The 17,235-nt window shown below is 42.3% G+C and overlaps 1 protein-coding gene across 3 annotated transcripts in view; it reads left to right on the top strand.

Moving 5' to 3' along the window:
- LOC117074395 (carboxyl-terminal PDZ ligand of neuronal nitric oxide synthase protein) overlaps positions 1-17,235 on the top strand; it is a 344,705-nt gene that overhangs the window by 227,747 nt on the left and 99,723 nt on the right. For all 3 annotated transcript variants that reach the window (XM_033195794.1, XM_033195793.1, XM_033195796.1), the window contains exon 3: positions 12,655-12,747. In XM_033195794.1, the coding sequence (XP_033051685.1) occupies positions 12,655-12,747 (93 nt within the window). The remainder of the gene's footprint in view (positions 1-12,654; positions 12,748-17,235) is intronic.

Here is a 17,235-nt window from a genome sequence, read left to right as displayed (position 1 = left end):
AGATGAGATGGAATAGAGATCATGTGGTGCATCAGTCAGTCCCAGTGAGGAACGGGGAGATGCAGGGAATCAGGAGTGATGTGATGACTAGCACTGACTTCTTAGTTTCTATGGTCTGCTAAACCTCACTCTACTTTAGTGGACCTCAGCCTTAGCTGCACATGAGAATCACGTAGGTAGCTTAAAAGAAAAAAAAAAAGAACCCAATGTCCAGGCTGCACTCTAGATCCATTACATCAAAACTTCTGCGGGTGGGATCCAGACACCAGTAATTTTAGTTTCCCAGTTGACTCTAGTTTACAGCCCAGGCTGGGAACCATGGTTCCACTTTACAGTCCCATAACCCCAAGGAAATATTGCCACCTACTGACGGTAGATAATTATTATGCTTTGAAATAAGTCAATAACTCTTCAGATCCCCCTCCATTCTGGGAACTTGTGTTCTGGTTACTGTATTTGTATTGTTTATGTATAAGAGTTGTTTATTAGAGTTTGATTTGGGGCCATCTTAAGGCGGTTGTTCCTGAGAAACACCTCGCGTCTCAATTTTTATGTAACTCAGAATATTGACATATACAATTGGTAGGAATAGTTGAATGTTAGCACTGAAAGAAACCTTAGAGATGGTTAATTCACACAGCTGACATATCCAAATACCTTTTGGACTTATATACTGTAGTTCTGGCTCCTTGCTTCTCAAAGTGTGGTCTGTGGACCAGTAGTGTCAGCATCATCTGAGACTATGCTAGAAATAAAGAACCCTTGGCTCTCCCCAGACCTGCAGAATGGCCTGGAATTTAACAAGGTCCCCGAGTGATTCATGTGGACCCTCAAGTTTGAGAAGCACCAGTTTAGAGAATCATATAAGTGGAATCTTCTGGGTGTTGCTTCCAGTTTTATTGTAAGAAACTGCTTTTCAAAGAGAGTTGCCAGTACTCTGTTAGAGGCTGAACGATTGCTTGACGGAGACAACACTGTGACTTCCAAGAGTCCTCTCAATTCTGATTTTATTATTTTCCTCCTCCTTCTCAAATAGTTTCTTCAGTATCTCTCAAGAATTACCTTCTTCACCATACCTTTCCTTATACCATGAATAGTCACTGGGGCCATCGGTTCTGCCTACTGTAGTTTCTCTCCTCCCAGACACCTTACATCTGGAACTTATATGATCCTAATGGATGAATGCAAGCACAGGTTTTCCAAATTTACCCTTATTTCTTGCTTATCGTGCTAGAAAGTCTAAGCTCGCCATAAGCTTAGTGTGGGGAGATTCAATGGGTAGAAGACTTGGGAGAGCGTAGGAAAAGCAGTCTCACATGAATGACCGTGGGACCCTACATCTTGTCTAACTCCTATTACCTGATTCTCCAGTGCAAGATAGACTTTTTCAATGTATAACACATTCTTGTGTTCAACTGTGCTGGCATTGGTGAAAACATTGCTACCTTTTCCAGGCAAGGGATTTAGGGACCATTTCCATATTTCTGCTTTTCAGTCTATATAGTGATTTCATCCAGATATTTTCTTTATTCTTATAAGGCAGTGCTTCATTATGTCTCTAGTCTTTCCTAGATTTCTCATTTCCAGTGTCTCTTCTTTCTGAATCGTCAGTGCTGTTGCCAAGGTTATGTTCAGGATTTGCACCTCTATTTTTCACTCTTTTTAAAACCCTTAAGCACCCTCCTACTTTCTATGCAAAACTATGGTAACTTCTTTTCCATTTTAGAACCTTCCTCATCTCTCTGAATCCTTTCTCCCTTCCATCCCCTTCCCTTGCTTCTGGGGTTGACCTGGCCTCACCAAATGCCTTCATTTCTATGTTGCTATACATTTGCCCCACCTTCCTCAAGTGTGCCTGCCTATCTGACTCTTCCTACAAGAGCTATGAAGGTTCATATTCACATTGAGTCATGTTTAGAGTTGGGAAGGTATAATCTAACCCAATACCCTGGCTTCACAGAAGGGAAGACTTATACCCTTCTGTAGGGTAGGTGGCTTGCTCAAGGTCACGTAGCTAAGAATGTGAATACTTGCTGTGAAATAGCATTACTATTCAGCGTAGCTTCTTTGACTTTGTAATACTTCATGCAAATTGTTTCACCTAACTTCACATGGTGAGTGTGAGATGTGTGTGGCAGATAGTGAGAGGTGCTGGGAGGTTTATTAAACATGATTGATTACCTTCTTTTCAAGAGAGCTAAATCGAGCCCTAGAAAGACAAAAGGATTCATCATTTGTCTCATACCCATTTTTGGTCTGAGGCAGAATACCATAAATCCTTGATTCATGACTCTTCTAAATACTGGGAAACGTTTGCTCCTTCTACGTATGTGTGTGTGTGTAGATATGAATCATACTGTGGGAACAGTGTTGTCTCTGCCCCCCTCCTCTGCAAGACTATTTATTGCTGCATAATGGATGTGTATATTTTGGGGTACATGTGATAATTTGATACATTCATATAGATTGTAAAGATCAAATCAGGGTGACTGGGACATTCATCACCTTAAATAAGTACCTTTTCTTTCTGCCAGGAACGTTGTTTAATGTCTCTAGTCTTCCTTCGTACATGATATATTAACCATTTAGAGGAGCTTAGAGGAGAGTTTAGGCTAGATATTAGTGAAGAATGATAGAATTGACCAGAGTTGGGTTTGTACTGTTATATTTTTATCTTGCCATCCACCTCTTTTTTTACTTAAAGAAGAGAAGATTCTAGTACTTGTTTTTAACATGCTGTGAGAGATATAGAGGAGAAAGCAGCTGAAAGCAGCAGATGATTGTTAGTACTGGTTCTCATCTTTCTTCATAAATCACCCCTTCAGGCCCCTTGATCATTTAGGTTGTTGTTCAGCTCCCCGTGACCTGTCAGCATGCTCCTGGTCAGAGAAAAGTGATGGCTGTATTCCTGGGGCTATCTCGTCTCCTCTCTACAGGGAGCAACCGCCACTCGGAGATCCCCTGAGTACACAGCCCGAAATTGTCTGCACTTGAGACTGCCGGTGCCTTCCATGCAAGGGACTGTTTAATTTGCCCTCTGCCATCATGCTGGTCTCCAGACACTGTGGAAATGCAGTCTCCTCACAGAACATCTGTGCATGCATGAACCTCTCTTCCACCTTCTCAACGTTCCAAACAGCAACGAGCTTGAGCATTTCCTGCCCCAAAGCCCTCCTTAAGTTCAGAAGGTCTCTTTACCACGTTTTTCTGTCCTCATTGGTATTTCGTACCCTTCCCAGGTTATTGACTCGTGTCCCTGGGTGTATAATGTTTCTGGTCCTGTGAAGTTAATTTCTAATACATTCTTATTCCTCTTCTTGCTTTCTGTTATAAGATGGGGTTTGTGTGCTCATGAGGGAACTCATTAACCATGTATTGAATGAATGGAGGAATGAATGAATAATTTTATTTCCTGGAGCCATGTTTCTGAGCTACTAAAAAAGACACAAGTGTTGGGGAACATAACAAGCACAGAGCCAAGAGTCAGGAGATGTAGGTTCCAGATATGGGTTTTCTGCTAATGAACCTGGGAAGTCTCTTATCATCCCTGGGCACTGGTTTCTTCATCTATAAGATGAAAAACTTGGTCAACCCTGGTGGTCTCAAACATTTCAAACACAAAATTTCCTCTATATATTTTTTAATGAGTTATTTCAGGCTGGGTGCAGTGGCTCATGCCTGTAATCCTAACACTTTGGGAGGCTGAGGTGGGAGGATTGCTTGAGCCCAGGAGTTTGCGATTAGCCTAGGCAACATAGCAAAACCCTGTTTCTATTTAAATAAATAATAAAAAAAAATTTCAGATGTAAAAAATGTATGAAAGGTAAAGTATGATTACCTAATGCTTACCACTCCATGGAATTTCCTCCCAAAGTAATACTTTTTATTATAGTAGCTTTTGATTTAGAAAATGGATGACAACAACAACTAGCAATGGCACTTTCATAAGAATCTATCTTGTTACAAGAATAGCTATACCTAAAATATAGTACATATATGATTAAGACACATTGATTAGTCTATGGCAATTCTTAACACAAATAAAAATGTATAATAATCCTTGCTTTTGTGGCCCAAAGTAGTGTTTCTGAATAGCATGATCTACATTACGATGTGCATATTAAAAACTGCCAACTTTTGGCTATACTTCTGATCTGCTGAATAAATGTTTCTAAAGCCTGGACCTGGGATTCTGCCTTTTTATCAAGTATTCCAAATGGGATTTAGAACTTGAGTTTTAGATCTCCTTGGTCTACAAAGTAGGGTGATACTTCATTTCTATATAATGACAATGAATATTTCTTTAAAAAGTAACTTCTCTGCTTCCTTTTGAGTATTTTGGAGAATACAGAGATTATATACCCAATTTTCAATAATATATCTATTGCAAAAATAAGTTATGCTGGGATTGAGGTAGGTAGATGGGAAATAAACGTCTCTACCCAGTGTTTCCAAGACTCCTCATAGATGTTCTGGAATTTAGATTCATTTCAAACATTGGTGTTGGTCATACTGGCATTTCTGAGATTTTATATAAATAAACAAAACGAGTCACATTGGTGTCAGAGACTGCCATGGTTCTCAGGCACCCTGCCCCCCAGATTCTGGTTCCATAGGCATAAGAGCCAGAACTTAAGCTGGGTAGCCCATGGAACAGAAGTTCATCTCACGACCATCCCCTCATTCACTACTCCTAACTGTATTGTCAAATGATTGTGAGCGGCTTTGGCCAATAATGACAGGATTTCATTTTTAAAAGCCTGTATCTGTGTGGTATTATTTCTGAGGACTCTGTTCTGTTCCATTGGTCTATATCTCTGTTTTGGTACCAGTACCATGCTGTTTTGGTTACTGTAGCCTTGTAGTATAGTTTGAAGTCAGGTAGCGTGACGCCTCCAGCTTTGTCCTTTTGACTTAGGATTGTCTTGGCAATGCGGGCTCTTTTTTGGTTCCATATGAACTTTAAAGCAGTTTTTTCCAATTCTGTGAAGAAAGTCATTGGTAGCTTGATGGGGATGGCATTGAATCTATAAATAACCTTGGGCAGTATGGCCATTTTCACGATATTGATTCTTCCTATCCATGAGCATGGTATGTTCTTCCATTTGTTAGTGTCCTCTTTGATTTCACTGAGCAGTGGTTTGTAGTTCTCCTTGAAGAGGTCCTTTACATCCCTTGTAAGTTGGGATCTTTGACAAACCTGAGAGAAACAAGAAATGGGGAAATGATTCCCTATTTAATAAATGGTGCTGGGAAAATTGGCTAGCCATAAGTAGAAAGCTGAAACTGGATCCTTTCCTTACTCCTTATACGAAGATTAATTCAAGATGGATTAGAGACTTAAATGTTAGACCTAATACCATAAAAACCCTAGAAGAAAATCTAGGTAGTACCATTCAGGACATAGGCATGGGCAAGGACTTCATGTCTAAAACACCAAAAGCAACGGCAGCAAAAGCCAAAATTGACAAATGGGATCTAATTAAACTAAAGAGCTTCTGCACAGCAAAAGAAACTACCATCAGAGTGAACAGGCAACCTACAGAATGGGAGAACATTTTTGCAATCTACTCATCTGACAAAGGGCTAATATCCAGAATCTACAAAGAACTCAAACAAACATACAAGAAAAAAACAAACAACCCCATCAAAAGTGGGCAAAGGATATGAACAGACATTTCTCAAAAGAAGACATTCATACAGCCAACAGACACATGAAAAAATGCTCATCATCACTGGCCATCAGGGAAATGCAAATCAAAGCCACAATGAGATACCATCTCACACCAGTTAGAATGGCAATCATTAAAAAATCAGGAAACAACAGTTGTTGGAGAGGATGTGGAGAAATAGGAACACTTTTACACTGTTGGTGGGACTGTAAACTAGTTCAACCATTATGGAAAACAGTATGGCAATTCCTCAAGGATCTAGAACTAGATGTACCATATGACCCAGCCATCCCAGTACTGGGTATATACCCAAAGGATTATAATTATTCTACTACAAAGACACATGCACACGTATGTTTATTGCGGCACTATTCACAATAGCAAAGACTTGGAATCAACCCAAATGTCCATCTGTGACAGACTGGATTAAGAAAATGTGGCACATATACACCATGGAATACTATGCAGCCATAAGAAAGGATGAGTTTGTGTCCTTTGTAGGGACATGGATGCAGCTGGAAACCATCATTCTTAGCAAACTATCACAAGAAGAGAAAACCAAACACCGCATGTTCTCACTCATAGGTGGGAACTGAACAATGAGATCACTTGGACTCACGAAGGGGAACATCACACACTGGGGCCTATCATGGGGAGGGGGGAGGGGGGAGGGATTGCATTGGGGAGTTATACAAGATATAAATGATGACTTGATGGGTGCTGACGAGTTGATGGGTGCAGCACACCAACATGGCACAAATATACGTATGTAACAAACCTGCACGTTATGCACATGTACCCTAGAACTTAAAGTATAATAATAATAAGAAAAAAAAAGCCTGTATCAAACATAGATAAAGTGCTCAGTACTGTGCTGTGGACCATGGACCATGTAAGGGAGATTAGTTCTTCTTAAAGTCCTTGCACTTTGGAATGGAATCCAGATTTTAATAACTTGGCAATTAACTTCTGGAAGGCTTACTTTATATACAGTGCCTTTTCTTGGGCTCTGTGAATAACCACTGTCAACTATATTCATAACTTTGGCATTCATTTATCACTCTCCTCTGTCCTGGTCTCTTTTCTTGGGTAGAAATGTGTGTCAGTCATATTTCTTGCTCTCATGAAGGGCATGGCCTGTGGGATAAATAATCAACCAATCAACAGTGAGTGATAATAGAGGCTTGCATATTGCTGTAGTAACCAACTCTGAGGGAGGATACAGGAAGCGGGAGTTGGCTTCACTGTGTAGAAGTATGAGCAGATATTTCAAGAATAAACAAGAGTTCACCAGGCAGATGGTGTGGGGAGGGCATTTTAGGCATAGGGAATAGCAAATGCAATTACATGGAAGTGTGGAAAACTATGGCATGTTTAACTTGCATGTGGGGGAGTTCCAGAAATATCCTTTCGTGAGCAGAATTTAAGTGTACTTGCGGTGTGTACAAATGTGTTTGTTACATGGTGTTTTCAGATTTTGCATTTTTGTATTGTGGTGAAATATACATGACATAAAATTTACCATTTTAGGCCGGGCATGGTGGCCCACGCCTGTAATCTCAGCACTTTGGGAGGCTGAGGCAGGTGGATCAGCAGCCTGGCCAAAATGGTGAAACCCCGTTTCTACTTAAAATACAAAAATTAGCTGGGCGTGATGGCAGGTGCCTGTAATCCCAGCTGCTTGGGAGGCTGAGGCGGGAGAATTGCTTGAACCCGGGAGGCAGAGGTTGCAGTGAGCCAAGATCGTGCCATTGCACTCCAGCCTGGGGGACAAGAGCAAGACTTCATCAGAAAAAAAAAAAAATTACCATTTTAATCCTTTTTAAGTGTATGGTTCTGTGGCATTAAATACATTTACATTGCTGTGCAACCATCACCACCATCCATCTCCAGAACTTTTTCATCTTGCAAAAATGAAACTGTACCTGTTAAACAACTTTCCATTTCCCCTTCTGCTCAGCCCCTATTATTTGTCTCTATGAGTTTGACAACCCTAGGGACTTCATACAAGTGGAATCATAGAATATCTTCCATTTGTCATCAAGATTCATCCATGTTGTAGCACATGTCAGAATGTCGTAACTTTTTAAGGCCGAATAATATTCCATTGTATGTATACACCACATTTTGTGAATTCATTCATCCATTGATAGACATTTGGGTTGCTTCTGCCTTTTGGTTATTGTGAATAATACTGCTGTGAACATGGGTATACTCAGATTTTGTATCTTACTGTCTAAATTTTTAGACTCTCACATAATACATGCAAAAGGACTTTCTGAAAACCCTTTACGAAACAGCACCCTTGGTAGAGGTGCTTATGGTTTTGTTGTGGAGATCTGCTCACACTCCTGAAACCAAGACTGTAGACAGAATATGATTAGAATGCCCAGCAGTGCTGTCAGAGTCCACTTTTAAATTTCCTGTGATCATTTGAAAGAAGTGAAGCTCCAAAGCTCCTTCTAGAAAGGTAGTGAACACAGTCAAGGACTTACAGAGCCTGGCATACCATTTGCCTTTGCAAACTGAGTCCTCTCCACTTGGTGAAGTTGCCTCTGAGCACCTTGACTCATAAGCAGGTCTTGGCTCACATCTGTAAGCATTGCAGAGACAGTGAGAAGGACTTGGCAAAATAAATTTTATGGTTAAGAATGAAGGAGACCTGCTTCCTGTGAAGCAGGTGAGAGAGTGTATCACCAGTCAAATTATTTCTGGCCAACGTGACTGAAGAACCAAGGATCCTGTTTTCTCTCTCTCTCTCTATTGCTCGCTGTGTGTGTGTGTGTGTGTGTGTGTGCGTGTGAAAAATCCATGGATATGTTAATATACATATATGTTAAAAATCAGGTATTTTCAAACATCCAGAGATTCTTTAGGGAGCTACACATTTTTGTGAAAACAGACTGTTAAATGTGTGAGGGGCATCTGATAGCCCCAGCTCTTCCCCTGGACTCTAAGGAAGTAATTCTGTTCATTCTGTTTCTAAAGTACAGCCTCAGGTTCAGGGCTGACTGGTCCCTTCATGAGATGCCCACTCTGCTGTTGCAGACTTCTGGCCCTTCTTGGATACTCAGTGACCAGGATGGAGATATACAGGGTTAGGAGGCAGTTTGGGAAGTTGGGAAAAAGGAAGCACTGGGGTGTCAGAAGAGGAATAGAAATGAGGCTGCTTATCTGTCAGCAGCTCTCCAACTTCTCCTTGATGTTCTTCCTCATGTCTTCCATTGAGTGTTCGCTCCTAGCTCCTGTTGGATGCTCTTCCCAGCTTCCCCTTCCTGGACCTCACTGACTAGCAGAGCACATTAAGTTCCAAGGCCGCTATTCCAAAACAAGGTCCCAAGACTCTGTTTGTGAACCCCAGACACTTTCCCCTGGCCTTTCCAGTCCGCGGGTGGTGTTCCAGGACTTGCATTGTTTTGTTCCCTGAAAGGTCAAGTCCTGTAGGGCTTCATCTGTCCAGGCTGGTGGGGCTCTGGCTGGCAAAGCAAATGCATCAGATCAGCCTGGCCATATTCAGGGAGGGCCAGGCCTGTTGGCACACACTGCAGGGCTGGCACGGACTTTGTGGGAGGCTGGCCTGAGCCACAGACGGTGGCACCAGCAGTCCTGTTTGTTCTTCAGCCCCTGGCAAAGCCTAAGCAGATTGGATTCCTGTTCTGTGGAACACAGATGCTTCTTCCAGAGCCCACCTGCCCAGGCAGTGCTCCACCTTGGAGCAGCACAGTCAGTTTGGGAAAAAGGAGGACTTGTCCCTGAGAGCCCCTTCTCTTTTCCGTTCTTGTGGTTACTCCATTATCTCCCCTCTGTCCAAATTCATTTTCTTGCCCCTCAGTGAACACAATAACATGTTGTCCAAGTGAAGCATAATTGCCATATAAACAAATGGCTTAATGATAATAAATATTAGAGCATTTTCAGATATTTGATTTCCTTTTATTTTCCTAGTTTCCAACAGAATTGCAAGTTAATTTTAATTTTTCTATTGGAAAGGGTATGGTACATCTGACCAGCAGGCAGGTGGGGAAGATGCAGAGTTTGTCCAACCTAAGAGCCCTTATAAATAGTACTCAAGCAGTTCTGGCAGCCGTGATGGGACCTGGAGGCCTATTTCCTGCCTCTCTTGTCCATCTTCATTTTGAAGCACTCCAGAGCATTCCACCAGCTGTTGTAAGGAGCACCTGTGTTGTTACCATCATTGAGGTTTTGGGAGAAATCATTTGGTCATGCTTTTCCATGCAGTGACTGTGCCCACAGACCCTATAAGAGCCATTGGGAACTATGTGCATGGTGATCGAATTAGAGGCCCATTTCCAGTTCTAAAGAGAAAGTTCAGTTGTGCTTTTGAGTTCTTAAGACAAAGTTATTAAAAGGCATGGCTAAGCCTGCCAAAATGCTAACTGTAGAAATAGGTAAAGTTTCAGATACATAAGCAAGGAGCTGGCTGGGTGCCTCTTGCTATGCTTGGGTGAGAAATCATGATTAATAAAGGCCACAGAGACAGTGAAATCAACAGGGAGGTGGCCCAGGCAAGAAAGAGAGATATGGTCAACTACAACATTATTCCAGAAATATAAGGCATTTAAGGTTATGGCATAGCAGGCAGTATGTTCTCTAAAACTAGGACTGGGGAGAATGATGTAGTGTTTTGCAGAGGTAGGTACTTGATATTTCTGCTTTGATTTTGTTGTTAGAAAAGAGAGGTATATGGAGCATATGAAAGTGATATACTGTAAGAGACCAAAGACAATAAAACAGTTGAGGTCCGACCAGTCCAGGGTAGGTTTTGTCCTCTTCTGGGTGTTTCTGGGACTCTTAGGCCTTTAACTTCCACCTGAGTGCATCAGACACACTCTTCTAATCTGCAGAAGCAGCCTGATTTTAGTACTCGTTCGGAAGGGAGGTGCAGCTGGAAGTTTGTGTTTATTAAAGCCCAAACGACTGGAGGTAAACGCAGGTATGATCAGGAAATGTAGCTGGTTCACCTCTCCCAGTAGGCACAAGGCCAAAGTCAGCCGACTTGCAGATTGTCATGCTGGTTCTCCCACCCAGAGGTTATTTGAGTTCATCCAGCACTGCAGCTGAGCAGAATGCTGCAGTCAGGGTGACACACTGCAAACTGGAGCCATGTCCTCAAGTGCATGCCAATCAAACCAACTTTAACCTTCACTGGTTTGTGGCTGCCGACCTAGAGAGGAATTTGTTACATGGCTGAGGTCCTGTCCTACCTAAGCCAGACTCCAGTGCAAAAAAAATCCTGTCAGATGCACCTCTCCTTCTCTGTCTCCATCTCCCTCCCTGCCAGCTGTTTCCCCTTTACTCTTTACTATTAATTGGCCTGGGGTTCCCGGGCTGAAGCAGAGTTTCCTTCTGTCCCCGTGTGTTTGCTGCTCTGGTTTGCTCTTCTTCCAGGGCCCCTTAGTAAAAGAAGAGCTTTTGACAGGGTAGTGTGGAGGTGGGGAAGTGACCACCACGCTGGGAGTGATGTAGGTTATAGGTCACCAGTGATGTAGGTTGCTGTCACCAGGACCCTCAAATCAGCTGTGACCAGAGCCTGCAATGACAATGTGAAGAAGGATCTCTTACCTCAGTTAGTGAGGTCCTATTCTTGTAGAGACAAGAATGTTTCTTGTAGAAACAGATAGCCAAGTAGTATCAATGATAACTCTGTACAGTGGAATAGAAGATCTGAGATTTTAATGAAAAGGATAGATTCAGGATAGTAGGAAGCTCTCAGTTGAGTTTGTAACATCAGAATATTAAAAGGCACAGCGAAGAGAAAGTTCTGGATTTCTAATGAGATTTCTGAAGTAGGCTATGTTTTTATCTCATTAGAATGGATTAGAGTCAAGCCTATCAACACTAACTGTAGAAATAACTAGGTTTCAGATGCACTGTCAAGGTGCTAGGTGTCTTGTTCCAGGTGTCTTGAGTATAAAAGGTCCTAGAGAAGAGATGTGGGTGGGCTTTGGGTCCTGTGTTTCTTAATTTTTAATCTGTGGCCCAGATGTTTGATTAGAGAACTTTCGAGTGAAGTTTACTAGGTGGTGACAGTAAGATGGGAATCAGAGGAAAATGATTTTAATAAACTGGAGAAGTACTCAAAATGAAGTTCACTGAGGAGATGTAGAATTATACCACCAGTTATGAATAGCTGCACAAGTGTAAGAGATGGCTGTGAATAAACAAATGTACCAGAAAGAGCTGAGATTGAGGATGAGGCCAACATCCATCAGCACTATGGGGCTGTGGTTGGAGCATCCCTGTCTAGGACTACAAATAAGAGTTCAAGACACAGGGATTGTCACTATATACCCCATGAATATGTACAATTATTTGTCAATTAAAAATGTAATTAAATAATACCTAACAAATACATGGTTTGTGAGGCCATATCTTTTCTAGATGTGCCAAAATCTTCAGGCTAACAGGACTGTGGGTAGACTTGTAGACTGACTCACAGATAAAGGAAATTTGAAATTGAACTTGTAGAGAGTAATTTAGAATTCATAATTATCTTTCAGTGTGTAAAAATCCCTGATGTGAAGATTGGTGCCAGCTGTTAGTCTTTGCTAAGGATGGAATGTAGTTTCAGCAGCCTTTGATGAGACACTAGGAATACTTGCCTGACTGTGGAAGTCATTAAATGATAGAAGGAGTTATTGAGGGAAGGTTCTGATTTTGTATGGGATATTGCAAGTAGACTATATTTTCATTTCATGAGGGTAGTTGAGGTCCGTCTACCCTAACTGATGACTGAGAGGTGGATTGACTATTCAGAGTCCCGTTTCTAACCCAGAGATTGCCTGGGCCCTGCCTGCAGACATCTACCTGCTTTTACATCCCCCGAGGTGCTCCCTGCCCCCAGGAGCTGTTCGCCACACCTGTCTGGGGACGTTTTTTCCAGGCGTGGACTAGCTGAGTCTGTGTAGATGCACTGATCTCATCAGATTGCACTTTCTTTTTGTTTTCTTCTCTCTTGCAGTATGAGTTTAAAGCCAAGAACATCAAGAAGAAGAAAGTGAGCATTATGGTTTCAGTGGATGGAGTGAGAGTCATTCTGAAGAAGAAGAAAAAGGTAAGTGACTCTGAACCAGAATCTGAGGTGAAGAGGAAAGCAGGGGAGGTAGGCCTTTTTCTTCCGGGCCCCCCTCCAGAGAGAATCCCTCCTTTATCTGGCAAGCTCTTCTGCTTTTAGCAGCAACGGTGCTGAGAGGCTGCTGCAGAGTGCAGGGTGAGGCGGGGCCAAAGGCCTAGTCACCAATTGGGTCAGTCAGTCCTGGCACCCCAGGTGATGGGAGTCACCTCCTGTCATCCATGCCTTCAAACCCCCTCCCCGTTTTCATACCTTTATCTTTGAGTCCTGATGGTAGGAAACATTTTCAATCCTTCCTTCCTTCCTTCCTTCCTTCCTTCCTTCCTTCCTTCCTCCCTCCCTCCCTCCCTCCCTTCCTTCCTTCCTTTAATGGAGTTTCGCTCTTTTGCCCAGCCTGGAGTGAAATGGTGCAATCTCAGCTCACTGCAACCTCTAGCCCCTGGGTTGAAGTGATTCTCCTGCCTCAGCCTCCCAGGTAGCTGTGATTACTGGCGCCTGCCACCACGCCCAGCTAATTTTTATATTTTTAGTAGACAGGGTTTCGCCATGGTGGCCAGGTGGTCTCGAACCCCTGACCTCAGCTATCCACCCACCTCAGCCTCCCAAAGTGCTAGGATTATAGGTGTGAGTCACTGAGCCCAGCCTGTTTTCTTTTGATTAGGTTAAATGTAAACACCTGCTGTCCTAGGGGGCTGCTCTGTCCCTTTCAGGTATCTTCATACAACTCTGTTGTTGTCCATCATGAGGCAACTTCATAGTTTTGTCCTTAGGGCACAGTCTTGTTTCCTACCTCACTGTCTCTCCCATGTACCTTTACCATATGTGGTGGCTTCCCCACTGTGCATGTGAGAAAACTGAGGTTGGATCACATGAGGCAGTGGTGCACTGAGGTATCACCTGTAGATAAGCTGCCCCACCTCCACTAAGCACATGAAAGCCAGGCTGGAGTAGCGTCTCCCTGAGGGAGTGCATGGGACCTCATGACTCACTTTGAAACTATATCCTGGGTAATCTCCAGTGTGGTTTCACCCTCCTGCTGGCCCAGAAAAGAGACGGTCTAGCAGGTCTTTCCTAGATCTAACTCTTCTGATGCCAGGCTTGGGAAAATAGAGCCACCCATCTTGTTTCCTGCACCCACACTTAGTGTCCGTTTCAGGGCCATGGCTGTGATTTGAATAATGTCTTTAATCACAGGGTTCATTTTACACCGTCTCAGACAGATGAATGCACATGAATAGCAATCAGCCTTTTTGTCATCTTGTTCTCTTGTGACAGTTCTCTGGTATCTTAATGCTACCACCACACTCAGATACATGCACACTCTCTCTCTCTCTTTCTCTCTCTGCTTATAGAATTGAGAGAGGTGAGAGTAGACATGCTATTGTGTAAATGCACAATTTTCTCCAAGGAAATGGAATACTTGGCAAATTTCACTGATCACCATCATGATTAGGTTAAGAACTAGAGCTCTTTGCCAAGTAGCTGTAGGTGTAGAAACAGCCATAGCCTATGTTCAGCCCTGAGGCAATGGTACCATGTACAGCCTGACATTGCCCACTGATTCGTTGGTGCTCGTGCCAGGCTAGTGGGTAAAAACGTTGAATAGTCCTCTCCTCCCACAATTAGCTTGTTGATTTTCACTGGGTCAGTGTGACAAGCTGGGAGGAACCCTCAGCCCATTTGAGAAGACCTGGGTTTCAGTCCTGGCTCTACCCTTCCTGGCCTGTGGTTCTAACCATGTTATTTTGCCTCTCTCAGCTTCAACTGTGAAGAGTTCAATTAGGTGATCACTTTAGCTTTTCTAGCTCAAATACTCTGTGCCAGCTCTGGAACCATGCTTTTTGGTATTTGTGTGTATATATAGGTCACCTGCATGTATTTAGGTCTTTGAGAACCTACTGGACTACCAACAACAACAACAACAAACCACAAAAACAAAACAAAACAAAACAAAATAAAAGAATAAAAAAAAAACAGCCCCTGGAGTCTGAGTGGATCACTATGTTGTTGTTTCCCAATCTTCTAGGGCAGGAGGGGACCCTCTGAGGTCCAACATCTCTGAGGCAGCCATCCAGCCTCCTCTTTCTCCAGCCTTTTTGTAACTGGTGAATGGTGATGTGTTTGCTGGCTGAGAACTGTGTTTACAGTGAGTCCCTGCCCTCCCGTGAACTTTTTAAGGGCAGGAGCCATCTTTGTAAGCCCAGCACTTGCCTGGGCGCCAGACATATGTATTATGTTTTCAGTAATTGTGGCTGTTCGCTAGCTGCGTGATTGAATATTATTTGTGTGTAGTAACGTCATTCAATTATGAAAATAAGTACTTAGCAATTGGATCAAATGAAGTCTAGTTTGTTACCTTTATCATATTGTCCTTCCTCTTTTTCTTCCTGTCAATCTGCCAGTTTAAAAGAAAGAAAGAAAGAAAAACAAGGATGAGATCCTTTCTCAAATATAGGAAGGCTTCCATAAAAATTGCTAATTCTATAGCATTAGTTGTAGGATTTGTTCAGGTGACTATAATCTTCAGGTGCATTATACTAGTGTAGGCAGTGGCCAGATATAATCAACTCTCATTGAGATGTAAAAAACATCTTTTTGTTTATAATAACAAATATCTAAAAATGCTGTCATCTTGAACTGATGCCAATAGATCATGAATTTCAAATTCTTTATGAATCTTAGGTTGAATTTGTGATGTAAACCCAGTTACTAAGATAATTAGCTGTATTTTGATGTCTCTCAACCAGTACATGTTCTTCAACTCGCATCTAGGCTCAAGTAATTATCTTTTCCATGTATATATAATGATTAGTTATTATAATACTGGAATCACAGTATAGCACCATTTGCTAGGGAGTGGAATCCTGAATAAGAAAGACTAGTCTTGAACTTCATCCAAGGGATTTTTCTTTCTTTTTTTTTTTTTTTTTTTTTTGAGACGGAGTCTCGCTCTGTTGCCCAGGCTGGAGTGCAGTGGCCGGATCTCAGCTCACTGCAAGCTCTGCCTCCCGGGTTTATGCCATTCTCTCGCCTCAGCCTCCCGAGTAGCTGGGACTACAGGCGCCCGCCACATCGCCCGGCTAATTTTTTGTATTTTTTTAGTAGAGACGGGGTTTCACCGTGTTAGCCAGGATGGTCTCGATCTCCTGACCTCGTGATCCACCCGTCTCGGCCTCCCAAAGTGCTGGGATTACAGGCTTGAGCCACCGCGCCCGGCCGGGATTTTTCTAATAAAGGACCCAAAAGGCTTCAGTTTTATATGGTTTCTCTTATGAACCAATAACTTTGTTGGGATCCCCTAAGGCAACATTCTTAAAAGGTGCCATCATTTTCATTAATTCATTGTGTGTCTACCATGTTCAAGAATCTGCATAGGTTATATAAGGATATTAGATATGAACTCTTCCCTGCAAAATTATTCTTTGTCACTGTATGCACACATAGATCTATTACAGGTTTTATAAAATTGCGTTGCAGTTATTTATCTCTTTCCCCCATAGGTTGTTAGCTTTAGGGGGCAGGGACCATGTCTTCCCTCAAATCTTATTTCATCTGTTTGGAAAAGTAGAAGACCAGAGGGAGCAAACCGATGTAAGTAATTACACACTAAGGTGATAATGAGAACAGCTAATAGTAATAGCTAACACTGATTTTGAGTACCTGCTATTGCCCAGGCCTTGTTTGATGCATGTTTACACTTAACAAATCCTACAACTGTCCTGTTAGGTAGATACCATTCTTATGATTGTTCAAAAGCAGATTGAGCAACGTGCCTGAATCTCAGATCCTATCAGTGGTGAAGTCAAGGTTCGAACCTTGTCTTATTTAAATTCCAAGCAGGTTCTTTCCACTGCTCTGTTGCTGTGTGTGTGACTGATCTTTTTGGACCCTTTTGGATAATAACCACTCTATAGGAAATGCCTAATTAATTAAGCCAGAGTCTTTAACTCCTAACCTATACTCTGTCATGGGTGCATTACATCACAGGGAAACTATGTTCCTGCCCAAACGGTAGTGCTGGTTACTATGGAAACACAGAAGTCAGATCAAATTAAGAAAAGGAGGCACTCAGAATTGTAGAACCAGAATTTAGCCAAAGAGGAGTAAAGGACACTTAAAAAATGATCCTGATCCTCTAATTGATTAGATGTAGCAACAGAGGATAAGAGAAGTCCAGTGACTGTCCCTAAGGACAGGTAGTTACTGACATCCAGGGTGTGAATCTAGGCCCTAAACTTCATCCAGTCTTCTTTCTACCATATTGTGTTTCTTGGCCATCTTTATTTTCTGCTACTTTAAAAACAGGCCTATTAGGAATTGTGCACATCGTGGGAGGATTTATTACTGCTTCAATTTTGAAATGCACGTTCCTATATCCTATATCCTGAAGGAGAGAGATAGCTTTATTTTCAGTGTAATCCCATTCTATCTAGAAGCATGGAGAAGTTGTCAAACTGAGTTTATATGGCC

This window comes from Trachypithecus francoisi, unplaced genomic scaffold (assembly GCF_009764315.1).
Source record: "Trachypithecus francoisi isolate TF-2019V2 unplaced genomic scaffold, Tfra_2.0 Lachesis_group5, whole genome shotgun sequence".
NCBI classification, from domain to species: Eukaryota; Metazoa; Chordata; class Mammalia; order Primates; family Cercopithecidae; genus Trachypithecus; species Trachypithecus francoisi.
Note: the sequence above shows the minus strand (reverse complement) of the source record. Positions and strands in the feature narration are given on the sequence as shown.